Raw genomic sequence first — 25,875 nt, forward strand, 5'->3', positions numbered from 1 at the left:
TGACAATTTTTAATTTCCGTAATTTTTTTTATTTTATTTTTTGGTATTCAGCTGTCAACGGAGAACCCCCTCTGACAGCTGATGACTCAGCCTCTGTTAACCTCCCTGGCGGTATGATTATGTCCGATTTTTGATGCTGAAAGCGGTGCAGTTGTTTTGCATGGAAATTTGGCGTTTTATATTGTAGGCCTGTAATTCTTAGAAATAGCTCACTTGAATCTGTCTAGTAGACATCCCGGGTATGATAAAGTTTGAAACACGAAATCATTAATTATAATATAATAAATAATTATAACAAATAAAAATATAATAATAATACAAATTATTCAATAATGTAATCAAATGAAAAACACTGAAATTTCATTACTTTCCGTGTTTGATGACGAATTTCCCCATAAATCACTATCGCTCAATTCTGCAAGTGATTATAATTTATTATCGCTGTTTTCTAGCTGGTCTAAAACCACTTTTGACATAAAGGGAAACTTTTTGGTTGCTATGGACAATCTACAGTTTCCAGGCAGAAAGAACAGTATTTATAATATAAAAGTGCATGCAGGTCACTGGACAGACCACCAGGGACAAAGGGGATGTGAAATTATTTTATACAGTACTGTAATCTGTAAGATTACTGTATGTATTGTGTGTTTTTATTTTTTTGAATTTGGCGCCGATCTCCGCCCCTGTGCATCATAACGTCGCAGGGAACGGAGCTCGGTGGCACTCGGGGCACTGTGTGAATCGAGCGAGGAGACAGCTCGCTCACACAGAACGAGGCATCGCAGGATCCAGGGGACAAGGTAAATAAACTCTGCCTGGATACTGCGATGCAATCCCGAGGCTCGGGGATACCGCTAATGGTACTGAATTTCCACCCCGAGCCAGACTCTGGATTACCGCCAGGGAGGTTAAGGATCTAGCAGCCACCCGCTCCTTAACAACCATGACAGTTGCTGGTTGTTAAGGATGCCGGCAGCTGCACGCTCCTAACAACTAGCTATTTACAGCCTGTGTTAAGGATGCCAGCTTTCAATACTAAAATATCACATGACTTCATAAAATAATTAATCCTGTATTTTAGTAGTGCTTTTTAGTGACTGCCCAAAAACTTTTTTGAAAAATGCTGTGCGGTATCTTACTGCATACTCGGATGCAGTAAGATATCGCTTTGTGAATGGTGCCCACTATCCTGTTTGGGGAGGGCCATTTCTCGCCCCAAAAGAGGGCTACAATACAATCATTTTTCTTTTTCTTTTGATATGCACTTTGACATATTTAATAATACATTTTCTATATTAAAGAAGGTCTTTGTTTTTTGCATTCATGATCAATTGCAAAATACCTGACAGACCAGCAATTCCAGAATATATATCATACATAAAACAGTGGGTGATTTAAAGTGATACTAAAGGTTATTTATTATTATAAAAATAAAAAAAGAGGTTTATGCTTACCTGCTCCACCAGCACTACCCGCATCTTCTCCCTGCAAGTTCCCCCATAACAAGCCGGCTGCAGTGGAGGGGGGTTTGTGCGGACATGTAAGCGCAGTTCACCCACACCCCCCTCTCTCCTCACAAGATTTGAGCAACAGCACACAGGAGCCAATGGCTCCTGCTGGTAACAGTGAAGCCTGTGAGAGCAAGAAGAAAGGAGAGAAGACTTGCAGCCGGGCACAGCACTACATTGATCCAAGTAGCCAGGTAAGGTTTTAGGGATGGGGAAAGAAAAGGTAGCAGGGAATGCATTAAGGTAAAAACACCTTTAGACTTTAGAACCACTAAGGTAATCATTTTAGATCATTTTAATACCAGAAAAATTTGGATAAACCATTGTACCATCATTTATTTTTAGATATGGCTTTATCATAAATGTAAATGACCACATGCAAAACATTATTCATGGCAAGTCTCATTCCCCTTAGAGCATTTGGCCATACCTTTCCTTCTTGTCTTTACAGTTAACAATGCTTCCACCTATAGATCCAAGGAGCATTGCTGCACAGTTTTCATGATTATTTATCCTAAAATAAAAGAAAATATGTCTAATATATTCATTGGCATAATTGATTAACTGCAATAACTAGCATTTTTAGAAGGAGGGGTTAGCAATGCAAGCGACAAAGGATAATTTTAAGACTAATGCTGCGTACACACGATCGGAATTTCCGACAACAAATGTTCCATGTGAGCTTTTGGTCGGATATTCCGACCGTGTGTATGCTCCATCAGACATTTGCTGTCGGAATTTCCGACAACAAATGTTTGAGAGCTGGTTCTCAATGTTTCCGACAACAAAAGTTTTTGTCGAAAATTCCGATCATGTGTATGCAATTCCGACGCACAAAAATCAATGCATGCTCTGAATCGAGCAAAAGAGGCTATTGGACTTAATTTTTCTCAGCTCGTCGTACGTGTTGTTCACAGCGTTCTTGACGTTCGGAATTTGCAACAACATTTGTGTGACTGTGTGTATGCAACACAAGTTTGAGCCAACATTCTGTCGGAAAAAAAAATCCATGGTTTTGTTGTCGGAATGTCCGATCGTGTGTACGCAGCATATTATCCAGTAAAAAAAAAAAAACTGAACCTACAAATTCACGATCCGGGCATGGAGGCGCCTTTGCTCTGGGTGGACCAGTTTAAATATTTGGGTATCCGGGTGAGGAGGGACCTCTCAAGCTTTAGGGACCTCAGCCTGCTCCCGGTTCTGTCCCAGCTTAGGGCCAGGTGCGCCTCGTGGGCCTCCCTGCCCCTGAACCTCATGGGGAGTATAAACCTTTTGAAAATGCTGTTTCTCCCCAAATTTCTGTATGTTTTTCGGAACAGTCCCACCTGGATACCCAATTCCTTCTTCGCCTAGGTGGATCGGTGCGTAGGCTCCTTCATATGGGGTGGCGCGACTCTGAGACTGGCTAAATCGACCCTGACGCTTCCTGTTCCGTGCGGGGGCCTGGCGTTGCCAAACTACCAAACTTACTTCTGGGCGGCAGTACTAGTCACGGTCCGGTGGTGGTTTGTTCTCTCTAAGGGTAATACGGCGGTGTGCCTAGAAGCGGCGGTTCTTGGTTCGCTCCGTGAGCTGGGTAACCTAGTTTACAGGGGGCATAGGGCATATGTGGCTTTTAAGCAACCGACTCGTACAACCTTGAGGGCCTGGACGGTGGCCAGACGGGGGCTTCTTCGCTCACGGAGCTGGTCCCCCTTCTGTCCACTTTGGGGGAACCCCAACCTTCCACATCTTAGGACGGTCCCTGATCCCCAGGTCTGGGCTAGGTACGGAATCTAAACGCTTGGGGATATTTTTTCAGCAGGAGCCCTGATGCCGTTTACAACCCTCCGGGTCAAATACCAATTGCCTGGGTGGATGTATTTCAGGTACCTCCAGCTGCGCCATGCCATTCGAGCTCAATTCACCTCACCACCTAGTTGTTGGCCCAGGAGCGACTGCAAAAGCCCCTATCTGTCTTATATTTAGACCTGCTGAAGAACGACTCCACTAGGGTTGACAAACTCTGGGATCAGTGGAAAGCTGATATTCCGGATCTTGATAGGGAGGATTGGGATGACTGCTTAGCGGACAGTTCTGCCTTACTGATATCCACTAGAGAGAGGTTAATACAGGTCAAGTTCCTGCATAGAGTATATTATACTCCCCAGAGGCTCCATAGGGTGTTCCCACAACGCACACAGGATTGTCCCCGCTGCCGAAATGATGTGGGTACCTATTTCCATATGTTCTGGAGCTGTCCTAAGATTGCTAGATACTGGGAAAAGGTAGTGGACACCGTTAATGGTCGCCTCCAGCTGGCGCTTCCTGTCTCCCCTGAGCTGGTGCTCCTGGGTATACAGGACGACGATCAGAGGCCTCGCTACACCAAATTACTTCTCACTTACCTCTTTTTTTATGCTAAGAGGGAAATTGTCTTACGTTGGAACGCCTCCTCCGCCCCGGCGATGGAGTCATGGGAGAAATCTCTCAATGCTGTGTTACCACTGTACAAATTAACGTATATTAACAGGAACTGTCCCCAAAAATTCGAAAAAATCTGGCAACTGTGGACGGCGTGGGGGGGGGGGGTAGCATTCTAGTCGCGGAAGTATGGGGGGTGGGGGCGTGTTACCGGCTTGAGCTCCAGGTATGATAAGATTGGAAGGTGTTCTGCAGTATTGAAGCTACAATTGTTAGAGTGATTTATAGGCTCCTTATGTATGCCTGCTTTATTTGACTTCCACATGTACTGTATTCTGTATTCTTGTCAAGATTTGGTCCATTTTGGACAGTGTTGTATTATGCTTGAATCTTTTTGCCTCAATAAAGGAACATTTTTTTCTTGTAAAAACAAAACTGAACCTGATGGTGTTTTTAGATCTACACTATAAGAAATTTGAGCACAAAATACTGCCTCACTTAAAATCCTAATATAAAACCTCTTTCATAAATGGAATTACACATTTCTGGAGTTTCTCTTGGTCTTTAAAATTTTAGTAAACCCACAACAATAAAATCAGTGTGTATATGCAGTAAAGCATGCTTGTTATACTCACTGTGGAACCTAAGGGGTTAATCCTCTGCATTGTGCAAAAAATCTGTTTGATCCTGTCTTATCTGATCCTCCCCTTCTTTCATTGTCTCCAAAACATGTCTGGATAAGACAGTTACTGGAGTCACTCTGCACATGCCCAGTTTGGTGTGTATTGCTAGAGAGGTTTTTCTTTTCATGGGAGGGTGCATGTGATCAGCACAGGGCCAATCAGTACTGTCTAGACAGAGGGTCAAGGGTCCTGCATCCTAAAAGGACAGCCAGTGCAGTATGAAAACTCTTACTACAAGCTTTAACTAGACACTGATAGAAGTCCCAAGTCTAGCTATGTACTGCTGATGAGAAAAGGTATTAAGCAGTTTATATTTACTAAAATAATTGCATATCCATGTTCTGTGTACTGCTGAAGACCAGATATAGTGAATGCAGGGTCATGGGTTTAGTAACACTTTAAAGCATCAAGGCCAAAAAAAAAAACATATGCAATCCATCTCTGCAATACTTACATATTTCCCTGTATTGTATCCCTTTGAAGACACAGCAAGTACGGAACAAGAATTTTAAAGGGGTTGTAAACCCTCCTGTTTTTTCACCTTAATGCGGATGTTCCACCCCCAAAAAATATTAAAAGCCAGCAGCTACAAATACTGCAGCTGCTGACTTTTAATATAAGGACACTTACCTGTCCTGGAGTCCAGCGGCGTCCGCAGCAGAGCACGAGCGATCGCTCGTCCCCCTGCTGCTCCCCCTCCATCCACGCTGAGGGAACCAGGAAGTGAAGCGATGCGGCTTCACTGCCCGGTTCCCTACGGCGCATGCGCGAGTCGCGCCGTGCACGCCGATTGGCTCCCGCTGTGTGCTGGGAGCCGAGTGTTCCCAGCACACAACGGGGGGGGGGGGGGGCGACGGGATGTGACGCAATGCCCATCTTTTGCCCGTGAATGCCGGGCCGGAAGTGGGTGCAAATACCTGTCTTTAGACAGGTATCTGCACCCCCCTCCCCCTGAAAGGTGTCAAATGTGACACCGGAGGGGGGGAGGGTTCCGATCAGCGGGACTTCACTTTAGGGTGGAGAACCGCTTTAATGCATCCTTTGCATTAAGGTAAAAAAACACCTGGCAGTCACCAGCCCCCCAGCCCCCCCCCCCATTTTAATTACCTGAGCCCTGGAATGTCTTACGGCGAGGACATGCCATCTCTCTGCCGGGGTTCTCGGCTCTTAATTGGATAGATTGATAGCAGCGCAGCCATTGGCTCTGACTACTGTCAATCAAATCCAATGCCTCGGACGCCGGTGGGGTGGGGCCGAGTCCTGCATTTGACAGCTATGGACGCCAAATTCTGGCGCCCGCAAGGTAACCTCCCCGAGAGAGAGCTTCTCCTACGGTGTTATCTGATGTGGGGAGGAGCCGCAAGAGCCGCCGGGGGACCCCAGAAGATGGCGTTCGGGGCCACTTTGTGCAAAACAAACTGCACAGTGGAGGTAAGTATGACATGTTTGTTATTTAAAAAAAATAATACTCAAACCTGTAGTATCACTTTAATCTTCCAGGAATGCACTTAGTTCTAAGGCCGCATTCACACCTGAGCGTAGCGTCTTCGGTCGTTTTTTCCGGCGTTTTGTCGCACGTTTTTTCGCGCGTATTAACACGTATTCGCGCGTTTGCATACAGCGTTGTCCGACGTTTTTGAACTTCATCGTTTTTTATTTTAGCCAATAGGAAAAATGCTCATCTCTTTCATCATTTGTTTCTATGTTTGTAGATTTTTATCTTCTTCCTGGGTGAATATTCTATTACACAGAACAGATTAAAGCGTCAAAACGCCCGTAGAAACACTCGTTGTCACGCTAGACCAGGGGTGGGGAACCTGTGTTTAGAAATACATTTACTCCGCTCCTGCGGCCCGCCCCTGTTAGCCGGTGCCAGCCTCCAGCCAATAGCATTAACTCCGCTCCTGCGGCCCGCCCCTGTTAGCCGGCGCCAGCCTCCAGCCATTGCACTTTAGCTAAGATGCTTCCCTAGGTTTACAACCCCGCCCGGCGGCGTGACGTCACTCACGGCGGGCGGGGATCACCATTCATGCTGGCTGGGATGGCACTGATGGGAGGAGCATAGAGAGGACGAGCCAGCGCCACCGACGAGGAACCATTTCCAGCAGCAAGTAAGGCAGCCAGACAGCATCATGAAATACAGCGAGTTTTTTTAATATGCAGCATAGCGGCGGGGGGAGGGGGGTAAATGTCCTGCACTGGTCATGGTAACTTATGTATTAATGTTCTGTGCACTGTGCAGGACATTTACCCCCCTCTCCCCGCCGCTATGCTGCATATTAAAAAAAATCACAGACAGTCATCAAAGTTAATAATCTTCAGACTGCATCATTCTGTATGCAGTCTGAAGATTATTAACGGTGATGACTGTCTGTGATTTTTTTAATATTCAGCATGGCGGTGGGAAGAGGGGGTAAATGTCCTACCTACACAGTTGCACTGGTCATAGTAACTCATGTATTAATGTCCTGCACTGTGAGTTACTATGACCAGTGCAGGACATTTACCCCCTCCCCCCATGCTGCATATTTAAAAAAAATCACAATGTCATTAGGGGAAAGTTCTTATCTTTATTCAGCAGTTCTGAGTCCTGACAATCTAATCTCCCCACGTCCTCTTCTATAAAGATACCCTGTCTGAGTAATGTAATTGCCGAGAACCTCTGCACAAGGAGTACTCCGCCTGAGCCCGAAAACCATCAAATAGTCCCTGCAGAGTAATCCTTGTGCTGCTGATCCCGGCAATTACATTACTCAGTGTATCTGTATAGAAGAGGACATTGGGGCTCAGATTAAATTGTCCGAACTGCTGTATAAGGATAAGAACTTTCCCCTACCAACTTTAACTACTAGTGTTCCTCCACCAGCTAAGCCACAGTACAGTTTAAATCATGTGTCCGGGTAGAAGGCGGAAGGAGACCCGGACACATGATTCAAACCCCGTACTGTCCGGGTCAATCCCGTACAGGTGGCAACCCTAGGTAAATGTCCTGAACTGGTCAATGGTCATGGTAACTCATGTATTAATGTTCTGCACAGTGCAGGGTGCTGTGTAATGTAAAGGGGTCCAGTGATGCAGGTGCTGTGTAGTGTAAAGGGTCCAGTGATGCAGGGTGCTGTGTAATGTAAAGGGTCCAGAGGTACAGGGTGCTGTGTAATGTAAAGGGGTCCAGTGATGCAGGGTGCTGTGTAATATAAAGGGGTCCAGAGGTGCAAGGTGCTGTGTAATGTAAAGGGGTCCAGATGTGCAAGGTGCTGTGTAATGTAAAGGGGAACAGTGATGCAGGGTGCTGTGTAATATAAAGGGGTCCAGTGATGCAGGGTGCTGTGTACTGTAAAGGGGTCCAGTGATGCAGGGTGCTGTGTAATGTAAAGGGGTCCAGTGATGCAGGGTGCTGTGTAATGTAAAGGGGTCCAGTGATGCAGGGTGCTGTGTAATGTAAAGGGGTCCAGAGGTGCAGGGTGCTGTGTAATGTAAAGGGGTCCAGTGATGCAGGGTGCTGTGTAATGTAAAGGGGTCCAGTGATGCAGGGTGCTGTGTAATGTAAAGGGGTCCAGAGGTGCAAGGTGCTGTGTAATGTAAAGGGGTCCAGTGATGCAGGGCGCTGTGTAATGTAGAGGGGTCCAGTGATGCAGGGGGGGGGGACACGTTTAATCCCCGCTATAACAGGCTAATTTTTAAGTTGATCATTTTGTACGGCCCCCGAATGATGTTACAAAAATCCAAATGGCCCTCGGCAGAAAAAAGGTTCCCCACCCCTGCGCTAGACGCTTGAATCGAGCATTTCCATTAGTTTCTATGGGAATACAAACGTTCAAAAATGCCCAAATCAGCCAGATTCGCACGACAAAAAAGGGTCCAGAACTTGTTTGAGCTTCAGGCATTCGGCTTCAGGCGTTTTGGAGTGGAGATGTTAACCATCTCCATAGAGAATAATGTATTTTTTCCCCTCTAGCGTTTTAGAGCTTCAGGCTACAAAACATTCAGGTGTGAATGCAGCCTTAAGCGGTGTATTGACAACACACAGCATTTTTGTGGCGTGTTGATAGCCCCATCCAGTGCTTACTAAACTACTCAACCACTACAATCCTGAGATCTCTACAACATAAAGGATATTTATCTGTAGTCAAATATGAGACCTAGTAGTTTTTTTTTTAAATAACACAAAATAACACATAACGCAAAATGATCCCAATGGTATGTTTAACAGACCAAAAGGGAGCAAATAAGAGAAGTTAATTGTTCAGTGTTTGCATACACTTTCAGTACCATTAGGTAGATTCACGTACCTTGGCCTAAAATTAGGACGGCCTAGCCTAGTCTTTTTAGGCTACACCGCCGTAAATTATTTAGGCTAGTAGTGATTCTCAAACCACTTACCTGCTAATTTTCGGCGACGTAGCCTAAAACGAGCGGGCGTAAGCGCGCCTAATTCAAATGACTTGGAGGGGGGCGTGTTGTATGGAAATGAGGCTTGACCTCAAGTTTTTTGACGTTTTTTGTCACTGCGCATGCGCCGGGCGACTACATCTCCCAGTGCGCATTGCGGCTAAGTAGGCCGTACGGGCCTCCTGATTTCGACGCGTACGTAAACAACATAAATCCCGATTCGCGGACGACTTGCGCAAACGACGTAAAAAATTCGAACCTCGCGGCGGGAACGGCGGCCATACTTAACATTGTTATTCCACCTCATAGGTGGAATAACTTTTTTTTTCACAAGAAAATGGGTGGAATAACTTTAGGCGGCCTATCGCGTACGGAAACGACGTAAATCGACTGCGGCGGGCTCGTGTTTGTTCGTGAATCGTCGCAAAGGCTCATTTACATAATCTACGCCGGCCGCAATGGAAGCGCCACTGTGACGGTATCGGTATGATATCCCCGTCAAGCATTCCCTCCTCTCCATACAAGACCATCACAGGATCCCCCACACATGAGTCAAGACTGGATGCTGGAACCAAGACTGAGTTTAATGTTATAACACACAGCTTATATGTCATTTCCAAAACTGTTACAATGACAAATCTCCGCCCCCCTCACACTGGGGCTTCCATACAGATGAGTAGGCAGACACGACGGAGCCGAGTCTGAAAACACATTTTCTTTAGATAATGACATCAGTGGAGTTGAGTACTAGTTGTACTAAATACATTAACTAGACAACTCGACCCCGCATATAGAGAGATAATTACCACAATGAAGCAATCAGAATAATTAACACAAGCCACATAAACACAGATCTCCTTCACACAACACAATAGATCAATTAACCTTTAGAAATAGTGAGGGGACATTAGCACTTCAATAACCGGATGGTAATCACAAGCAAGCAGGGAGAATTAAACTGAGACATATAGGCAAATGTATCACAGCCACCTAGCGGTAAGCCAAAACATTGCAATCTAAGATAGGACGGCGCAAGCCGTCCTATCTTAGATATGTTTAAGTGTATCTCTGTTAGAGAATACACTTAAACATAGGTCGGCTTAGATTCATAGTTAGGTCGGCTTATCTGTAGATAAGCCGGCCTAACTCTTTGTGAATCTACCTACATATGTCTGCACTGTGAACCAAGAAAAGAAAGTAATGTCAAAGTTTCACAGCAGGCATCATGCTTAGGCTGCATTGCTTAATTGAATAATCAATTCACCAACCTGGCTCATCTTTTTATCAGGGCTTTTAAAAGAAACACCATGTTTACCAGCCTGGGCATGTTTAATAGACCCCACCCCTTTCCCAGCCTGGGGGAACTTTCTCTTCCTGTCTCTTTAATTTCTCTCCTTCCATTGTCTCTTTCCATCTCTCTCTCTCCCCCCACCCCCCTGCTCCCTCCTTTTTTTTGACAGCTTTTGGCAGGGAAAACTGGCCATGTGTATGCTCCATGGCAGTTTTCCCGACAGGAAAACCGCCTGGAATCCCTGCAGGAAAAATGAGAGCATGTCTTCTATTTTCCTGCCGGGATTCCCAGCTGTATTTTTCTTGGCAGTTTTCCTATGGGAAAAGCCTGCGGTGGAGCATATACACGGCCCGGGACTCCCGGCCAAAGCTCTCATGGCAGTTTTCCTGCGTAGGGGAGCAGGGTCTCAGCTTTCCGTCACCGGGAAAACCGATCGTGTGTATGAGGCATGACAGTTAAAATACCTTCCATGTAGGCATTTTAAATTCTGTAATTAGATGCCCATATGTATCAGCTTAAAAAAATAATCAGTTGTATTATTTCAATTAAAGAAAGCGTAAGCAAAAAAGCATGTTTTTTTTTATAAAAGTAAAACATTTTGCTAGAAAAAATAAGGGGAGCCCCTCTTAATATATTGTACAGTAAATGTCACTGATCAGCAGGGATCATATTTGACCTGCACTTAAAGGATTCTAGCTTTCTTAGTAAAAAATAAATAAAAAAAATATAGAATTCAGTGACAGTCATGTTAAAATTCATTCAAATTAAATGGGTAATATGGTACTGGGCAGGGCTTTTTTTCTCCGAAAATAGGTCCAGGTACTCCAACTTTTGAGTCACCCCTTGTCTCCGCCCCCTACCCACCTCTGAGCACTGTCCATTGGTTTGATCTCCTATCCACCTCTCTGTACTGCCCCTTTTCAAGAGTAAAGAACCAAAGTATCATGTTGTGTTTCTAGGTAATTTTTATGGAATTTGTTAATAGCACAAAAAGCAGTAAAATAACCACTGCAATCAGTAGACCCCCCCCCCCCCCCCAGCAACAATAGATCCCCAACAACAATAAATCCTCCCCTGTATCAATAAACCCCCCACAAAAATAACGTCCCCAACAGCAATAGATCTTCCAGCAGCCAGCATCAAAAGAACCTACAGCAGCCAGAAACAATAGGCTCTTCCTCAACTGTAGACCTCTTGCAGCAACATATGACCCCCCAGCAACAATAGATCATCTACCAGCAACAGATTACATAGTTCCCCCACTGGCAACAATAGACCTCCCCAACAACAGACCCCCAGCAGCAATAGATTTCCCCCCAGCGATAACAGTTGCAACTAGCATCAATAAGCCCTCCAAGCAAACCACAGCACCCCTTGCCATTACATACATTCAGTACATTCAGTGCTGGAGGTGCCGGAACTGCGTTCCCCCGCGTTCCCGCTGAAAAAAGCCCGGAGGGGGTGCGGAGGGGTACAGATGGGTGGAAGGGGGTGCAGAGGGGAACAGAGGTGCAGAGGGGAACAGAGGTGTGGAAGGGGGTGCAGAGGGTAACAGAGGTGTGGAAGGGGGTGCAGAGGGGAACAGAGGTGCAGAGGGGTACAGAGGTGTGGAAGGGGGTGCAGAGGGGAACAGAGGTGTGGAAGGGGGTGCAGAGGGGAACAGAGGTGCAGAGGGGTACAGAGGTGTGGAAGGGGGTGCAGAGGGGAACAGAGGTGCAGAGGGGAACAGAGGTGTGGACGGGGAACAGAGGTGTGGACGGGGAACAGAGGTGTGGAAGGGGATGCAGAGGGGTGCAGAGGGGAACAGAGGTGTGGAAGGGGGTGCAGAGGTGCAGAGGGGAACAGAGGTGTGGAAGGGGGTGCAGAGGGGAACAGAGGTGTGGAAGGGGGTGCAGAGGGGAACAGAGGTGCAGAGGGGAACAGAGGTGTGGAAGGGGGTGCAGAGAGGAACAGAGGTGTGGAAGGGGGTGCAGAGGGGAACAGAGGTGTGGAAGGGGGTGCAGAGGGGAACAGAGGTGCGGAGGGGAACAGAGGTGCGGAAGGGGGTGCAGAGGGGAACAGAGGTGTGGAAGGGGGTGCAGAGGGGAACAGAGGTGCGGAAGGGGGTGCAGAGGGGAACAGAGGTGTGGAAGGGGGTGCAGAGGGGAACAGAGGTGCGCAAGGGGGTGCAGAGGGGAACAGAGGTGTGGAAGGGGGTGCAGAGGGGAACAGAGGTACGGAAGGGGGTGCAGAGGGGAACAGGCATTTAGGGTGATCTGAAGTGTGAAGGTGGAAGAATTGTGTTAATCTGAGACCTGAAAATACAGAAATTGGGGCGATCTGAGGTGTGAAGGTTCAAGTCCACCTTTGTAAAAAAATAAATAAATGCAGATATTTTTGCAGGTTCAAAAATGTGCATTTATTATTATTTTTAGTAGGAGCCTGTAAAACATTGTCAGTGTATCTGTCTGCTCGTACAGACAGGCAGTTACTGTACACAGTTTGTCTGTATACTGTCCTAGCCTGTGGACCATGGCTGGTGTGAGGAAGCGAGCCGTTGCCATCCACTATTTGTCTTCGGGCCGGATCCAGAGGCACAGGTGCAGGCCTGTGGACCACGGCTGAAGAAATAGGTGAAGAGGCATCGCAAAAATCTCAGTGAGGGGCGGAGCCTATGGAGGGGGGGCGGCAAAATTAGGTTTCGCCTAGGGTGTCAAAAATCCTTGCACCAGCCCTGCCATTAGGTTGTGCCTTTCTAGAAGCAGGCCATCAATTTGAGATTCAAGGGGCGTGGGTGTATTTTTTCTGGCCCTGTTGTAGTAGATCTGTGAGGTTTGGCAATGGTACAGAGTCCTTCACATTCAGTTGTAACAGGAAGGAAAATCAAGGGTGGTTTGGCAAGTTAGGCATAATCGCTATGACTTCGACTCTGACAGAAGTCTCAGAAGAAACTTGATTTTTGACCAGAAGAAAGGCATACCTGTAATCAAGGGCCAGGGTCCTTGGCTTGAGAATTTTTTTTTATTTTTTTTTAATGTTTATTGGATTTTCCAGACAAAACACATCTATATTCTGGATTCCAGTGTACCTAGGCTATCACTAGAAACTGAGTTGTTGACAGATGATATATTTCTAGGACTACTATGCAACTACATATGATCAGTATTTTCTCTTATGGGAGCAAAATTGTGTTGTTTTGTGAGAGCGGCGTGTGGCTTTGCATGTGTTTGTGAGTAGTCCATTTGGGAGAGACGGATCCAAGAATCACCTGGACCAGCAGTTAGATGGATGTGACTGAAATGTAAATGAGTGTTGTTCTGTGTATCCAACTGTGCCCCTAAGTAAACCAATGACTGAAGGGGAGACAGGCTGCTCTTCTTGTGACAGATAATCCACCTGAACCTCTGAAGAGATCTTTCTCCCTGTGGAGCTATAGTTTTGTTTGTTTTTTTGCAAGGACTAAGATGTTATCTAAATAATAGTGCATGTGGACACCTTTCTTAAGATTACGTTTGTAAAAAACATAAAAAGAGATGGTTAGCCCAATGGGCAAGCAGAGGAACTGATAGTTTGCTCCCCCAATTCTGAAAAAGCATATATAACACTGACAATCTGGCTGCATTGGAATATGGAAATATACAGCTTTCAAATCTACTAATATAATACTTTCAGGTCAATGACCAGCCTCCAATGACTTCTTTATATTTTGACCATGAATAATAGTGAGTACATGTCTTTGAATCTCTGCCTTTGGAAACATCTTACTGCTCATTGGGATATAATTTATTTACATGATCAAGTCCCAACCCTTCCCCCTTTATGTCAGTAGACCTGGCCAAGACCCGCAGAATGGTTTTGCATATGCAGGATCCCATTTCAAGATGGAGGTATGGGAGCAATTCCGACAAAATAGACATAGTTGGACTCCATGGATTATATGATATGTTTTATTTAAATGGGGACAATTATTAGAAAGTTGAAATCTGGCTTTAGGTAGATAAGATGAAGCTCCTGTTTAAAGACTTTGGCCTACAAAACCTTCAACCATATCCTTGTTGGTGCAACTTACTATGGCTGTGTAGCTAGTTGGTTCTAATTGCAAAGGGCTACAGTAAATGTAGTACACCTTATAGCCAAACATTTGCAGGCATCCAAACAAACTCCAATATTTTATGGAAAGCCTTCCAAGTAGAGTGGGGACTGTTGTATTTGCAAAGGTGAGGGGCAATATCATAGTTTCAGAATGGTATGGAATGGGCAGCAAGGGTAAATTATTGGTATACACGTTTGGCCATACATCACATAATCCATGCTAATTTTAATGTTTCCATCGTGAATTGTGTTTTCAGAGCATGTGTGTGAGCAGTACCCTGTAAGGCACCTGTGTACAGTGGTTTTCTATATATTTTCTGCTTGAAAATCCCTTTTAGCTGCAGGTATGCTTGTATTTTACATCCTGCTACCAATGTTGAATTCCTGTGAGGCAGAGTAAACGTTGGTTTCAGAGAAGGTTCTCATTCATGTAGCTAATGGTATAGCTAGTAGCACTCCTTGTGAATGCCAGAGACCATTTATAGCCAAACGGGTAGTTCAGTCACCTAATCCAATCAACATGAAATGTGACAAGGCAGATGTTGAGTGTTCAGAACATGATAGGAGGTATGGAAATGTGTTAAACAATAAACACACTGTTCTACAGATGTATCACATCCCAAGGTTCCATGAAGTCTGAGACAGCTAGAAGTTATGCCGTGTACACACCATCGGTCCATCCGATGAAAACGGACTGATGGATTTTTTCATCAGATATCCAATGAAGCTGACTTTCATCAGTCGTGCCTACACACCATCAGTTAAAAAGATGATTGTGTCAGAACGCGGTGACGTAAAACACAACGATGTGCTGAGAAAAATTAAGTTCAATGCTTCTAAGACTTGATTCTGAGCATGCATGGATTTTTAACCAATGGACGTGCCCACAGACGATCGGTTTTTTAACCATCAGATGATTTTAAAACAAGTTCCTAGTTTTTTTCACCGATGGATAACAAACCGATGGGTCCCACACACGATCGGTTCGTCTGATGAAAACGGTCCATCAGACCGTTTTCACCAGACGAACCGATCGTGTGTACGCGGCTTTAGAGAACGTGACTGATGGTGAAAACTGTTGTATAAGCACCAGGGTGGAGATGTTAAAATATAATTATAAATAGGTCACACAAAGAAGCTGGGAGCTGAGGAAGGGGGTATTTAAAAAGTGTAGGAGAGGAGGAGATCACAAAAAGACCCTAGAAGTGTGATAATGTTCATTTATAGTACAATGTGCAGAGAGGTGACATTTGAAGGGCAAGACCTGCAATTGTGAATTTTATGTAATGTGGCTTGGTCTAGTAAATAACTCACTAGAGTTACATATAGACTGCCAGTTAAAAAGCACATATATATTCTGCATATCTAAAATTGTGAAATTAGTGGTTTGGTAGTTCCTCGTTATATTTATGTACAATGTTATATTGAACTAAATTATTAAATTATTTCCAGAGAATCCTTATACAAAAAAGGTTCACTTCACAGAATACTTGTGATTGTTAATGTTCATGTTAAAGCGCTACTATGACATTAGTATTTTGTAGAAAAAAAAAAAGGAGATTTAAAAATACATACACTGCACAGTGTAGAGGTGAAAAAAGATTTCCACTGATATTCCGGAAAGGCCTTTGTTCCAAAAGTACCTCTAAACAATTTTCATTGCCTGCAGAAAAACAGTATTATTAGGGCATGGTTTTGCTATGTGTTAAAGCACAAACATATCTGTGTTTGTTAAGCTTCACGTTTACACGATTGACTTACCGTTATATGATGACCAATGCAAAAGCGTATACCCGTAATTGTCCTTGAAGCTGTAGTCTTCTTCTGAAAGTGCAATCTGCAACAATTCACTAAGCAGTGTAGAATGTCCCTGAGAAGCGGCATAATGAAGCGGCGTCCGTCCCTTTAGATCTGTACATAATACCGATGCTTCCTGATCCAGTAGCATCTGAATGCATTCTTCATGGCCTGTCATTACCTAAGAATACATGTCACAATCAAATCTAAGTAAGTTTAATGCATCATCATGGAGTTTTGTTTAAATCATTTTTCATTGTTTTGCAGGATAAAATGTGGTGTATGTTTGTGAAAAAAAATAAAAATAAATGTGGTGTATGAATTATCATAAGCAGTACAGTTGCTCAGTATTTGTTTGTGTTTATGTGTTTAAATTGTTTTACAAAACACAATGAACGTACTCCTCTGTGCAAAGCTGTACATCCATATATATCCTTTGCATCTACCGATGCTTCTTTTTCAAGTAACAAGGAAACAGCATCAATGTGCCCATATTCAACTGCGAGCATCAAAGGTGTTCTATTGGTTAAAAAAAAAAAAATTGGTTAAGAACAAAATTCTCTCTTAATCTCCCATCTAACTCAAAAAGGTTATTTAAAACGTGAACATAGCTACACACAAACATTCACAGGTATCCAACTAGTAGTTTCCATCAATATACTGAAATTTAACAGTAGTTGGACTTGGACTGCAAACCATATGGTTTTTTAATATAATTTATTTAGGTTTATTTAAAAAAAAATTTAGGTTGGGGGGGGATGGGGTGCAGCAAGTAGCTGGTCTTTCCTAGTATTAAAAAAAAACTTCCAGTGTATATATACACCATAGTTTGTAGACGCTAAAACTTTCATGCAAACCAAATAACATACACTTATACATCTTGGCCTAAATTCATGAAGAAATACATGTTTTACAGCAGAAAGTAAAAAATATTGTTTCAACATTTTCAGGCTTTTTTTGTTTATATAAAAAACCAGTGAGGATCAAATATCACCAAAAGAAAGCTCTATTTGTGTGGAAAGAAACGTATAAATTTAATTCATGTACAGTATTGCATGACCGCACAATTGTCAGTGAAAATAGCGTAGTGGCCTGGGGGGAAAAGCTTCCAGAGGGCCAGTTGCTATAGTTAGCTCCAGTTCTCAGTAGTTTATTTATAACATACCTTTTTATATACAGAGGTCTATAAGGCTTCATGCATGCAAGTGTTGATACTTGTAGTCCTCCTTCAGCAATCTGTAGTGAAGCATAAAGCTTGCTGCAACATTTTACAGAAAAGCATTCCTTTACACATGCCACAGACCTTTCAACCTTCTGAAAAGCAATCTGCATTGGATTGCTTTCCAGAGGCATTTGGCAGATTTGGCAGGCAGAGAGAAGCCAATACATCACCTCCTCAGCACCTGTTTTAACTCAGTAAAGCCTGCAGCACACATGTACTTGAGTGAAGTGCATTTGGTGGCTGTACTTCCAGGCAAATGTGACAGGGGTAAAACCACTTGACCTCCAGGAATTCCCCCCCCCCCCCCCCCCCAAATGACCAGGTCATTTTTTGCGCGGTCGTGCAACACTGTACCCAAATAAAAATGTTGTCCTTTTTTCCCCCCCACATATAAAGCTTTGTTTTGATGATATTTGTTCACCTCTGCGGTTTTTCTTTTTTACACTATAAACAAAAAAAGACTGACAATTTTTAAAAAATATATAAATATTTTTTTTTACTTTCTGCTATAAAATATGAGCAGAAAGCTCATAAAATATCCAATAAAAACAAATGTAAAAAATCAAATTTCTTCATCAATTTAGGCCAATATGTATTCTGCTACATATTTCTGATAAAACAATCCCAGCAAGCGTATATTGATTGGTTTTGTGCAAAAGTTATAGCGTCTACAAACTACAAAGTTAAAGTTATAGGGCCTGATCCTCAAAAGGGATACGCCGGCGTATCTACTGATACGCCGTCGTATCCCTGTTTCTATCTATGGAACTGATCCACAGAATCAGTTTCTCATAGATAGGCAGAAGATCCGACATGTGTAAGGGACTTACACTGTCGGATCTTAGGATGCAGTACCGCACCCGCCGCTGGGGGCATTTCTCGTCGAAATGGCGCTTCGGGTATGCAAATTAGCACTTACGGAGATCCACAAAGCTTTTACGCTTCGTTTTTTCTCCGTAAGTATTAGTTTGCCGTCGCAATATTAGGGCTGCTTTTACAAGGCCTAAACTGTTTAGACCTTGTAAAAGTAGACCCTTCTATCCCGCTTCGCTGTCTTTTTATTTATTTTTATTTTTTTTTCCCGCCGCAACTCGTATTTTTTTTTTTACGCCCGTCGCGATTCTCAAAACCCGGCGCAACGTAAAACCGCGCAAAGCACGTCGGGAAAATGACGACGGGAGCATGCGCAGTACGTCCGGCGCGGGAGCGCGCCTAATTTAAATGGGACTCGCCCCATTAAATTAGGAACGCCTTGCACCGGCCGGATTTAAGTTACACCGCAGAAAATTTCAAGGGGGGGTGCTTTGTGGATCGGGCACTTAGGTAGAAATTTTCTGGCGGTGTAACTTAATTCCGAATATTTAAGTTACACCGGCTGGCTGTGGATCAGGCCCATAGCGTCTACAAACTATGGGATTGTTTTATTTCTTTATTTCTTTTTTTACTAGTAATGGTGGCGATCAATGACTTATAGCGGGACTGCGAGATTGCGGTGGACAAATTGGACACCTATCTTACACTTTTGACACTTTTTGGGGACCAGCGACACTAATACAGTGATCAGTGCTAAAAAATATGCACTATCACTGTCAGGGCCGTCTTTAATATGGATTGGACCCTGGGCAAACATTTTCTTAGGGCCCCCCCCCCCCATGAAATAGCTCTCCACCCTAACATTTAAAAAAACAAACACACACATAAAATTTCAGTGGCCTTAAAATCCACCCTGCTTTTGCACCATGCAACTTACCTGCAGTTCCTGCACTGGCAAGCTTGCTGCGTTTTTAGGTATGTGGGCCATGCATTTAAAAACACAGTGCGTTTGCATGACACAGTTAACGCAAATGCACTGTGTTTTTAAATGCATGGCCCACATACCTAAAAATGCAGCAAGCTTGCCAGTGAATGAACTGCAGGTAAGTCACATGGTGCAAAAGCAGGATGGATTTTTTTTCTGTGGGAAACGCAGGCATAGCAGCCCATTCAAATGAATAGGATGCTGTGCCTTTGAAAATGTGGCCCCCAGCCTAAAGTAGGCCCATCAAGCAGTGTCTGGTCTGGTGTGGCCCAGGCCATGCAAATAAATCCTTCTGGACACAGCCACAGCCTGGACTGGTCAGGATTTACTAACTAACTGTCTGGATTAACTACCTATATGGGGAGCAGGAGCCTAGGTAGGAGAAAGACCTACCTTGTCCGGTCCTGGCCAGCTCAGCTCGCTCTGATCAGTGGCTGCCTGAGCTGCCTCACTCACAGGAGCACTCTGCTTCGGCTCCACTGCGCAGTCCGACTCCTACCTCCCCGAGGCCTACCGCCGTGTAGCGCACACACCATTCACGGCAAGGGGTGGGGTCAGAGCGTCAGTGGAGCTCAAGGCCTCGCCCACTCCTCTCTCCTCGCTCCTTGCTAGAGAAAATATTCAGCAGCAGAGACTGCACAGTGCGTCGATGCCCGGCCGGGTGCTGCCTTCTGTGCGCAGAAAGTGCAGTCAGGCGACGGGCGGACCGTGGCTTAAGGGCCCTGGGCAGCTGCCCCTTTTTGCCCTGCGGTAAAGACGGCTATAATCACTGTACTAATACCGCTGGCTGGATAGGGGTTAACATCAGGGACGATCAAAGGGTTAACTGCGTGCCTAGCCTGTGTCTAATCACTGTGTGGGAGGTGCTTTGACTAGGGGAAGGCAAAGATCCATGTTCCTGCCTGGTAGAAACACAGGGTCAATACCTTTCCTATTGACAGAACGGCAATCTGCCTTGTTTACATATGTCGTTCTGCCTGTGTACTGTGTAAGTCCATGATACCTGCCGCTGGGCTCTCGCTGTGTTTGATCACAAGGTATGTGATCTGGCGCAGAGCGGTCGCCCTGCTGCCGTAAATGCATGGTGGCCGGTCTGTTGCCGGCAATAGCTGGCGATTTGAAATGCGATTTGACATGTCAAACCGGCCTGACGTGAACGTGGGCTAAAGGTGGCAGTTGTGGGGCAGTACCATGGCTCAACCACCTATGTTCATGGCAAGTGTAAACAAGAACTAGGGCCTAAGCTTGTAAAAGAACAATAGAATTGATTTGCTAAAGTTGGAGCACTCAGAATCCAGTGCAGCTCCAGTGCAGCTCTCCATATGCTTTTGCAAAACATTGGCAAAGCTGTTATCAGGTCTCAAGCTGCTTACTTTTTATAGCAACCATAGTTTACTGATGTCATGATGAACAAGACAAATTACAGAAAACAATAAGCGCTGTATCCTTAATAATAAAATAACTTAACTTCCGTTTTGCCACTTTTTGAATTAAAACAGAAGCACACGTAATACTGTGCCTCTGTTGTACTTCCCACCACCTCCTCCTCTGGCCACTGTGTCTCCCTACCACCCTACCTTACCTCCCAGGTCATAGACCACCTTCCTCCTCACAGCATCTTCAAGCTTAAACCTCCTCCTTATACTACCTACCTCCTCCTTTTGGACACAGTGCCTCCCATCCACCTCATTCCTGCTGGTCAGAGGACTTCTCTTCTACCCATCTCAACTCTTTTTATTTCACTGTCTCTGTGCCACCTACCTTTCCCTCTTGGGCACATTAGAGTAGAGAGGGAAAATACAAGCTGCTGTAGGTATCTACTGCATAAACACCTTTTGTGGTTATGTTTCATGTAATTAGCAACAGAGAGAAATGAACAGACTTCATCCAGGGTCGGACGTCTGTCCCTGACTGCAGGTAACTGCTGCATCTGCAGATATTCCTACAGTATGTGAACAGCCATGGCTCCTGTCATTGCTTTGTACAGATATCCCATCCACACCTATTCACATACTGTATACCTGCGATCAAAGGCTGCAAAAATCTGTGGATTCTTGCCACAAATATTAGTTGTATGCCCATAATTTCCCCTGGTAAGGCTCTGTATCCACTATTGCAACCCCAAAGTCGTGCGATATACAATGTGACTTTGCAATGCAATTTTTTTTACGCAATGTCATTCAACTGATGAAAACCATGTGAGAACAAGTCGCACCGAAGTCGGAACAAAGTAGTGCAAGAACCTTTTTTGGAGTCGCACCAATTAGAATGGGGACCATTGAAATACATGGGTTTTGACTTGACATGGGACTTCACATGTGTCAAGTCGCACAACAACTCGCAGTAGTGGAAACAGAGCCTTAAGGTAGTCTAATGCCGCGTACACATGATCGGTCAAACCGATGAGAACGGTCTGAGGGACCGTTTTCATCGGACCAAACCGATCTTGTGTGGGCCCCATCGGTTATTTATCCATAGGTTAAGAAAAAGCAATCTTGTTTTAAATTTAACCGATGGATACCTAACCGATAGAACAAAACCGATCGTTTGTAGGCACGTCCATCGGTTAAAAATCCAGGCATGCTCAGAATCAAGTCGACGCATGCTTGGCTACTAGTCAGCTGGCAGGAAATTTGAAATACAGCAGCACACAAAAATTCCACAAAAGATAAATCATAATATATAGTGAATTATTCATAATTAGTCAATTATTATTTTAGGTGTGTTTTTGCCTGAAAGAGGCAATTCATGAAACTGAACAACTATTGGGCACCTTGGCAAAATACATTTAAAGGGGTTGGATAAAAAAGTGCTAATCAAGGTGTGCAAAACATAAAGCTTACTGTTTCTTTTCATCCACCACATTTACAACTTCATTCTGTTCAGCTATTTCAAGTAATAAACGTAAACATGAGGTATGTCCATTTATAACTAAGGGGAAAAACAAAAAGTACAGATATTATTCTAAATATTATTTATATGGAAAATCTACACGTATTGCACTTTCGAAAGAGTGGTAACAAGGTGACTACAGGCATACCCCTCTTTAAGTACACTCACTTTACATACACTCGCGAGTAAGGACATACCTGCGAGTGTATGTAAAGTGCCTTACAAGTACTGTACGGACATTTTGCAGCCGCAGTAGAAGGAGCTGAAGCTCCGAGAGCATACCCCGCCCTGTTCCAGTGTGCCCCTGACACCCCCACTACAGCCCCTGAGACCTCAACTACTGCTCTTGACACCCCCACTACAGTCCCTGATCCCCCACTACACCCTAGAAGTGAAAAGGGGTATTGTTTCACTTTAAGTACATTTTCGTTTTACATACATGCTCTGGTCCCGTTGTGTACTTAAAAGTGGGGTATGCCTGTATAACAAAGTGACCGTATGTTTTAATAACTCTGTGGTGCTGAGCTAATGTTTCTCATTGATGTACATGACTTTGACAAAAAATTAAGAAAAACAACAAAAAAAGTGACCACAAAACATAAAGCTTGTCCTGGTTCTCACAGCAAAATTATTTGAATATATAGAATTTAAGAATTTTTTTTTTTTAAGTTAATTATTTTTAATTTTGTTTTAGTGCTAACAACATACAGCATATTTAGTAATCTTTGTACAGTTGCTATGTGAGAAAAATTGCTGTTAATAATGTGTGTCCCAATGGTGGATGCTGCTGTGTTAGGTAAAACCTTTCATTCACTCTGAAGCCTCGTACACACGACCGAGTTTCTCTGCAAAAACCAGCAAGAAACTTGCTGGTATTTTTTTTTTGCCGAGGAAACCGGTCGTGTGTACATTTTTCGACGAGGAAACTGTCGAGGATCTCGTCGAGCCAAAAAGAGAGCATGTCTTCTTTTTCTTCTACGGGAATGGAGAAATTTGGCTCGCCGAGATCCTCGACAGCCTAACAAGGAACTTGACGAGCAAAACGATGTGTTTCGCCCGTCGAGTTTCTCGGTCGTGTGTACGAGGCTTCACACTGTTGTAATTGCAAAACTTTCAGCTCTAACAATTACACTACAGGCAGTAGTGTATTTAGGTTTTGTGCTGCCCTAGGCCTGACTAAACTTGTGCACCCCTAATTTTTTATATGACCCACCCCTTTCTGTCAAGACCACACCCCTTTCTGTTTAAGACCCGCCCTGAAATTTTCGAGTGAGTACACTAGTTCTGAGGGCCTGAGGGGGGGGGGGCAATGGATGATAGGACGGTCAAAATTAGAAGCAGCGGCCACCCGCATACCGGAAGAACTGTGGCCGCTTTATGGGGGCGCAAGACTAATTTGCCTCTCAGCCCAGTCTGCCCCATAAGACTGGCACTACACTAACAGTGTAGCGCAAGCCGGGAGGGACTGTTTCCGTGATGCCACCCTGCAAAGTGCTTCCCTAGGCCTGGGCCTTGTTGGCCTAGGCCAGGATACAGCTTTGACTCCAGGCACTAGTACACTGCATACAGTGAAGGTTATGTGGGTCATACACACTCCACCTCCTCCAATCATAAAACATATTGTATTCATTTCACAAAAATGTTCTGTAATTGGAAGACGGGGGATTGTGATGCTCATCTGTTTCTCCTATTACATGTATCCTTGTATTGTTTGAAAAGAATAGACGTTTTTTATGAATAGAGAACATGGAATGCAAGTGACACACATAGCATTCACCGTATGAAGTTCACCGTATGAAGTTCATCGCTTACCGCAGTGCCAGAATGAATGAAAGCAAAGTGTTTTTACCCAATGCAGCAGCATCCATCAATAGGACACACATAATAAGCATATGTGCTAATGCAGGAATGAACACAACCAGTTACCAAGATTAATGTCTCTAACTTGACAATCAGCATCGCCATTAACATTTGGAGGACTGTATATATCAGATTCTATCCAAGAGGAACTGTAGGACAAACAGGAAAAACTTTTTAAAATAAACTGAGGACCACAGAGCTTAACTTGTTTGTAGATATAAAGATGAGAGCACCACCAACTAATCTCTATCCTCCCCTAGGCCCCTTTCACACTGGGGCGAGAGGTGCGTCGGCGGTAAAGCGCCGCTATTTTAGCGGCGCTTTACAGCCAATTCACAGCTCTATTTGGCTGCTAGCGGGGGCGGTTTTACATTGAGTTCAATGGGCAGGAGCGTGGAGGAGCGGTATACACACCACTCCAAAGATGCGGCTTGCAGGACTTTTTTTACCGTCCTGCTAGCGCACCACTCCAGTGTGAAAGCCCTGAGGGCTTTCACACTGGAGACACAGCAGCGGCTGTTTAGGGTCGGTTTGCAGGTGCTATTTTTAGCGCAATATTGCCTGCAAAACGACCCAGTGTGAAAGGGGTCGTTTGCCTTTCTCTGTATCAATGAGGTTTTGAGTATTTTAAAAAATTTTGTTGGATTGAATTGTCATTTTGTAACCCAGCTATATAATTATATTAAGTTACTTTTTTTAAAATCAGATCCTTTTTTTATTTTTATATGCAAACAACTTTAAGACAATACAGACAAATTATACAAACAAAATCGCATCAAACAAAACACAACCCAAGAAAAGAAAAAAAAATGTTTTAATTTAATTTAATTTTTTTTAAATTAAAGGTTTAATTTGGGCAAGAGAAAAGACATGAGACGTGATACAGGTTCCAGGAGAGAGAAGTATTCTAGAAAACAAATGGTCGTTTGAAATAAATCAGTTATTTAAATAGTGTTTTTTATTTCTGTGATCACCAGGTCAAACACATAAGCAAACATTGTAAGTAGGAAATATGTCTACTTTTAAAGAAATGTATCATTTAGGAAGTACATGGGCTGTTTTTGCAGAATAGAATAGAAAACAAAAAAGGCTAAAGGACGCCAACAGGCACTAAAAAAAAAAGGTAGGTCTCAGAAAGTAAAGATATTGGGGTGTAAAGAAAGCGAAGGGAAAAAAAAGGGAAAGGGGGGAAGGGGATTGAACCAGGGCGATAAGGTGCGCGTGAGTCACAGCAAAAGATGAAGGGAATTCTTAAAGCGGGAGTTCACCCATTTGTAAAAAAAAAAAAAATTCTCCCCTTAGCTTCCTGCTCGTTCGGTCTAGGGGAATCGGCTATTTGTATTAAAATATGAGCAGTACTTACCCGTTTTCGAGCTGCATCTTCTTCCGTCGCTTCCGGGTATGGGTCTTCGGGAGCGGGCGTTCCTTCTTGATTGACAGCCTTCCGAGAGGCTTCCGACGGTCGCATCCATCGCGTCACTCGTAGCCGAAAGAAGCCGAACGTCGGTGCGGCTCTATACTGCGCCTGCGCACCGACGTTCGGCTTCTTTCGGAAAATCGTGACGCGATGGATGCGACCGTCGGAAGCCTCTCGGAAGCCTGTCAATCAAGAAGGAACGCCCATTCCCGAAGCCCATACCCGGAAGCGACGGAGAGGATGCATCTCGTAAACGGGTAAGTACTGCACATATTTTAAAATAAATAGCCGATTCCCCTAGTAAAAACGAGCAGGAATCTAAGGGGGAAAAAGTGCCCTCTAAGGGTGAACCCCCCGCTTTAAATCTCCAGAGTAGTCTTCAAAGAGGGCTTTACCCCTCGTATTTGTATATACAAACATGTTCCAGTATGACCATGTTTTGGTATATTGCTCTCTCTATTTTGGGCAGTCAGCATTAATGTTCCTTACTTTATTAAGGAGAAGAAAAAGAGCGGAGGGCGCACGACCTCGTGTGATACTGATA

The 25,875-nt window shown here is 44.2% G+C and overlaps 1 protein-coding gene across 1 annotated transcript in view; it reads right to left on the reverse strand.

Moving 5' to 3' along the window:
* Positions 1–25,875, reverse strand: part of ANKRD44 (ankyrin repeat domain 44) — a 217,624-nt gene that overhangs the window by 30,302 nt on the left and 161,447 nt on the right. Inside the window, 5 exon segments of the mRNA XM_040357119.1 lie at positions 1,939–2,022; positions 15,921–16,008; positions 16,107–16,323; positions 16,544–16,661; positions 22,006–22,093. Of these exon segments, the coding sequence (XP_040213053.1) occupies positions 1,939–2,022; positions 15,921–16,008; positions 16,107–16,323; positions 16,544–16,661; positions 22,006–22,093 (595 nt within the window).

The sequence above is a fragment of the Rana temporaria genome, chromosome 6 (genome assembly GCF_905171775.1).
Source record: "Rana temporaria chromosome 6, aRanTem1.1, whole genome shotgun sequence".
Taxonomy (NCBI): Eukaryota; Metazoa; Chordata; class Amphibia; order Anura; family Ranidae; genus Rana; species Rana temporaria.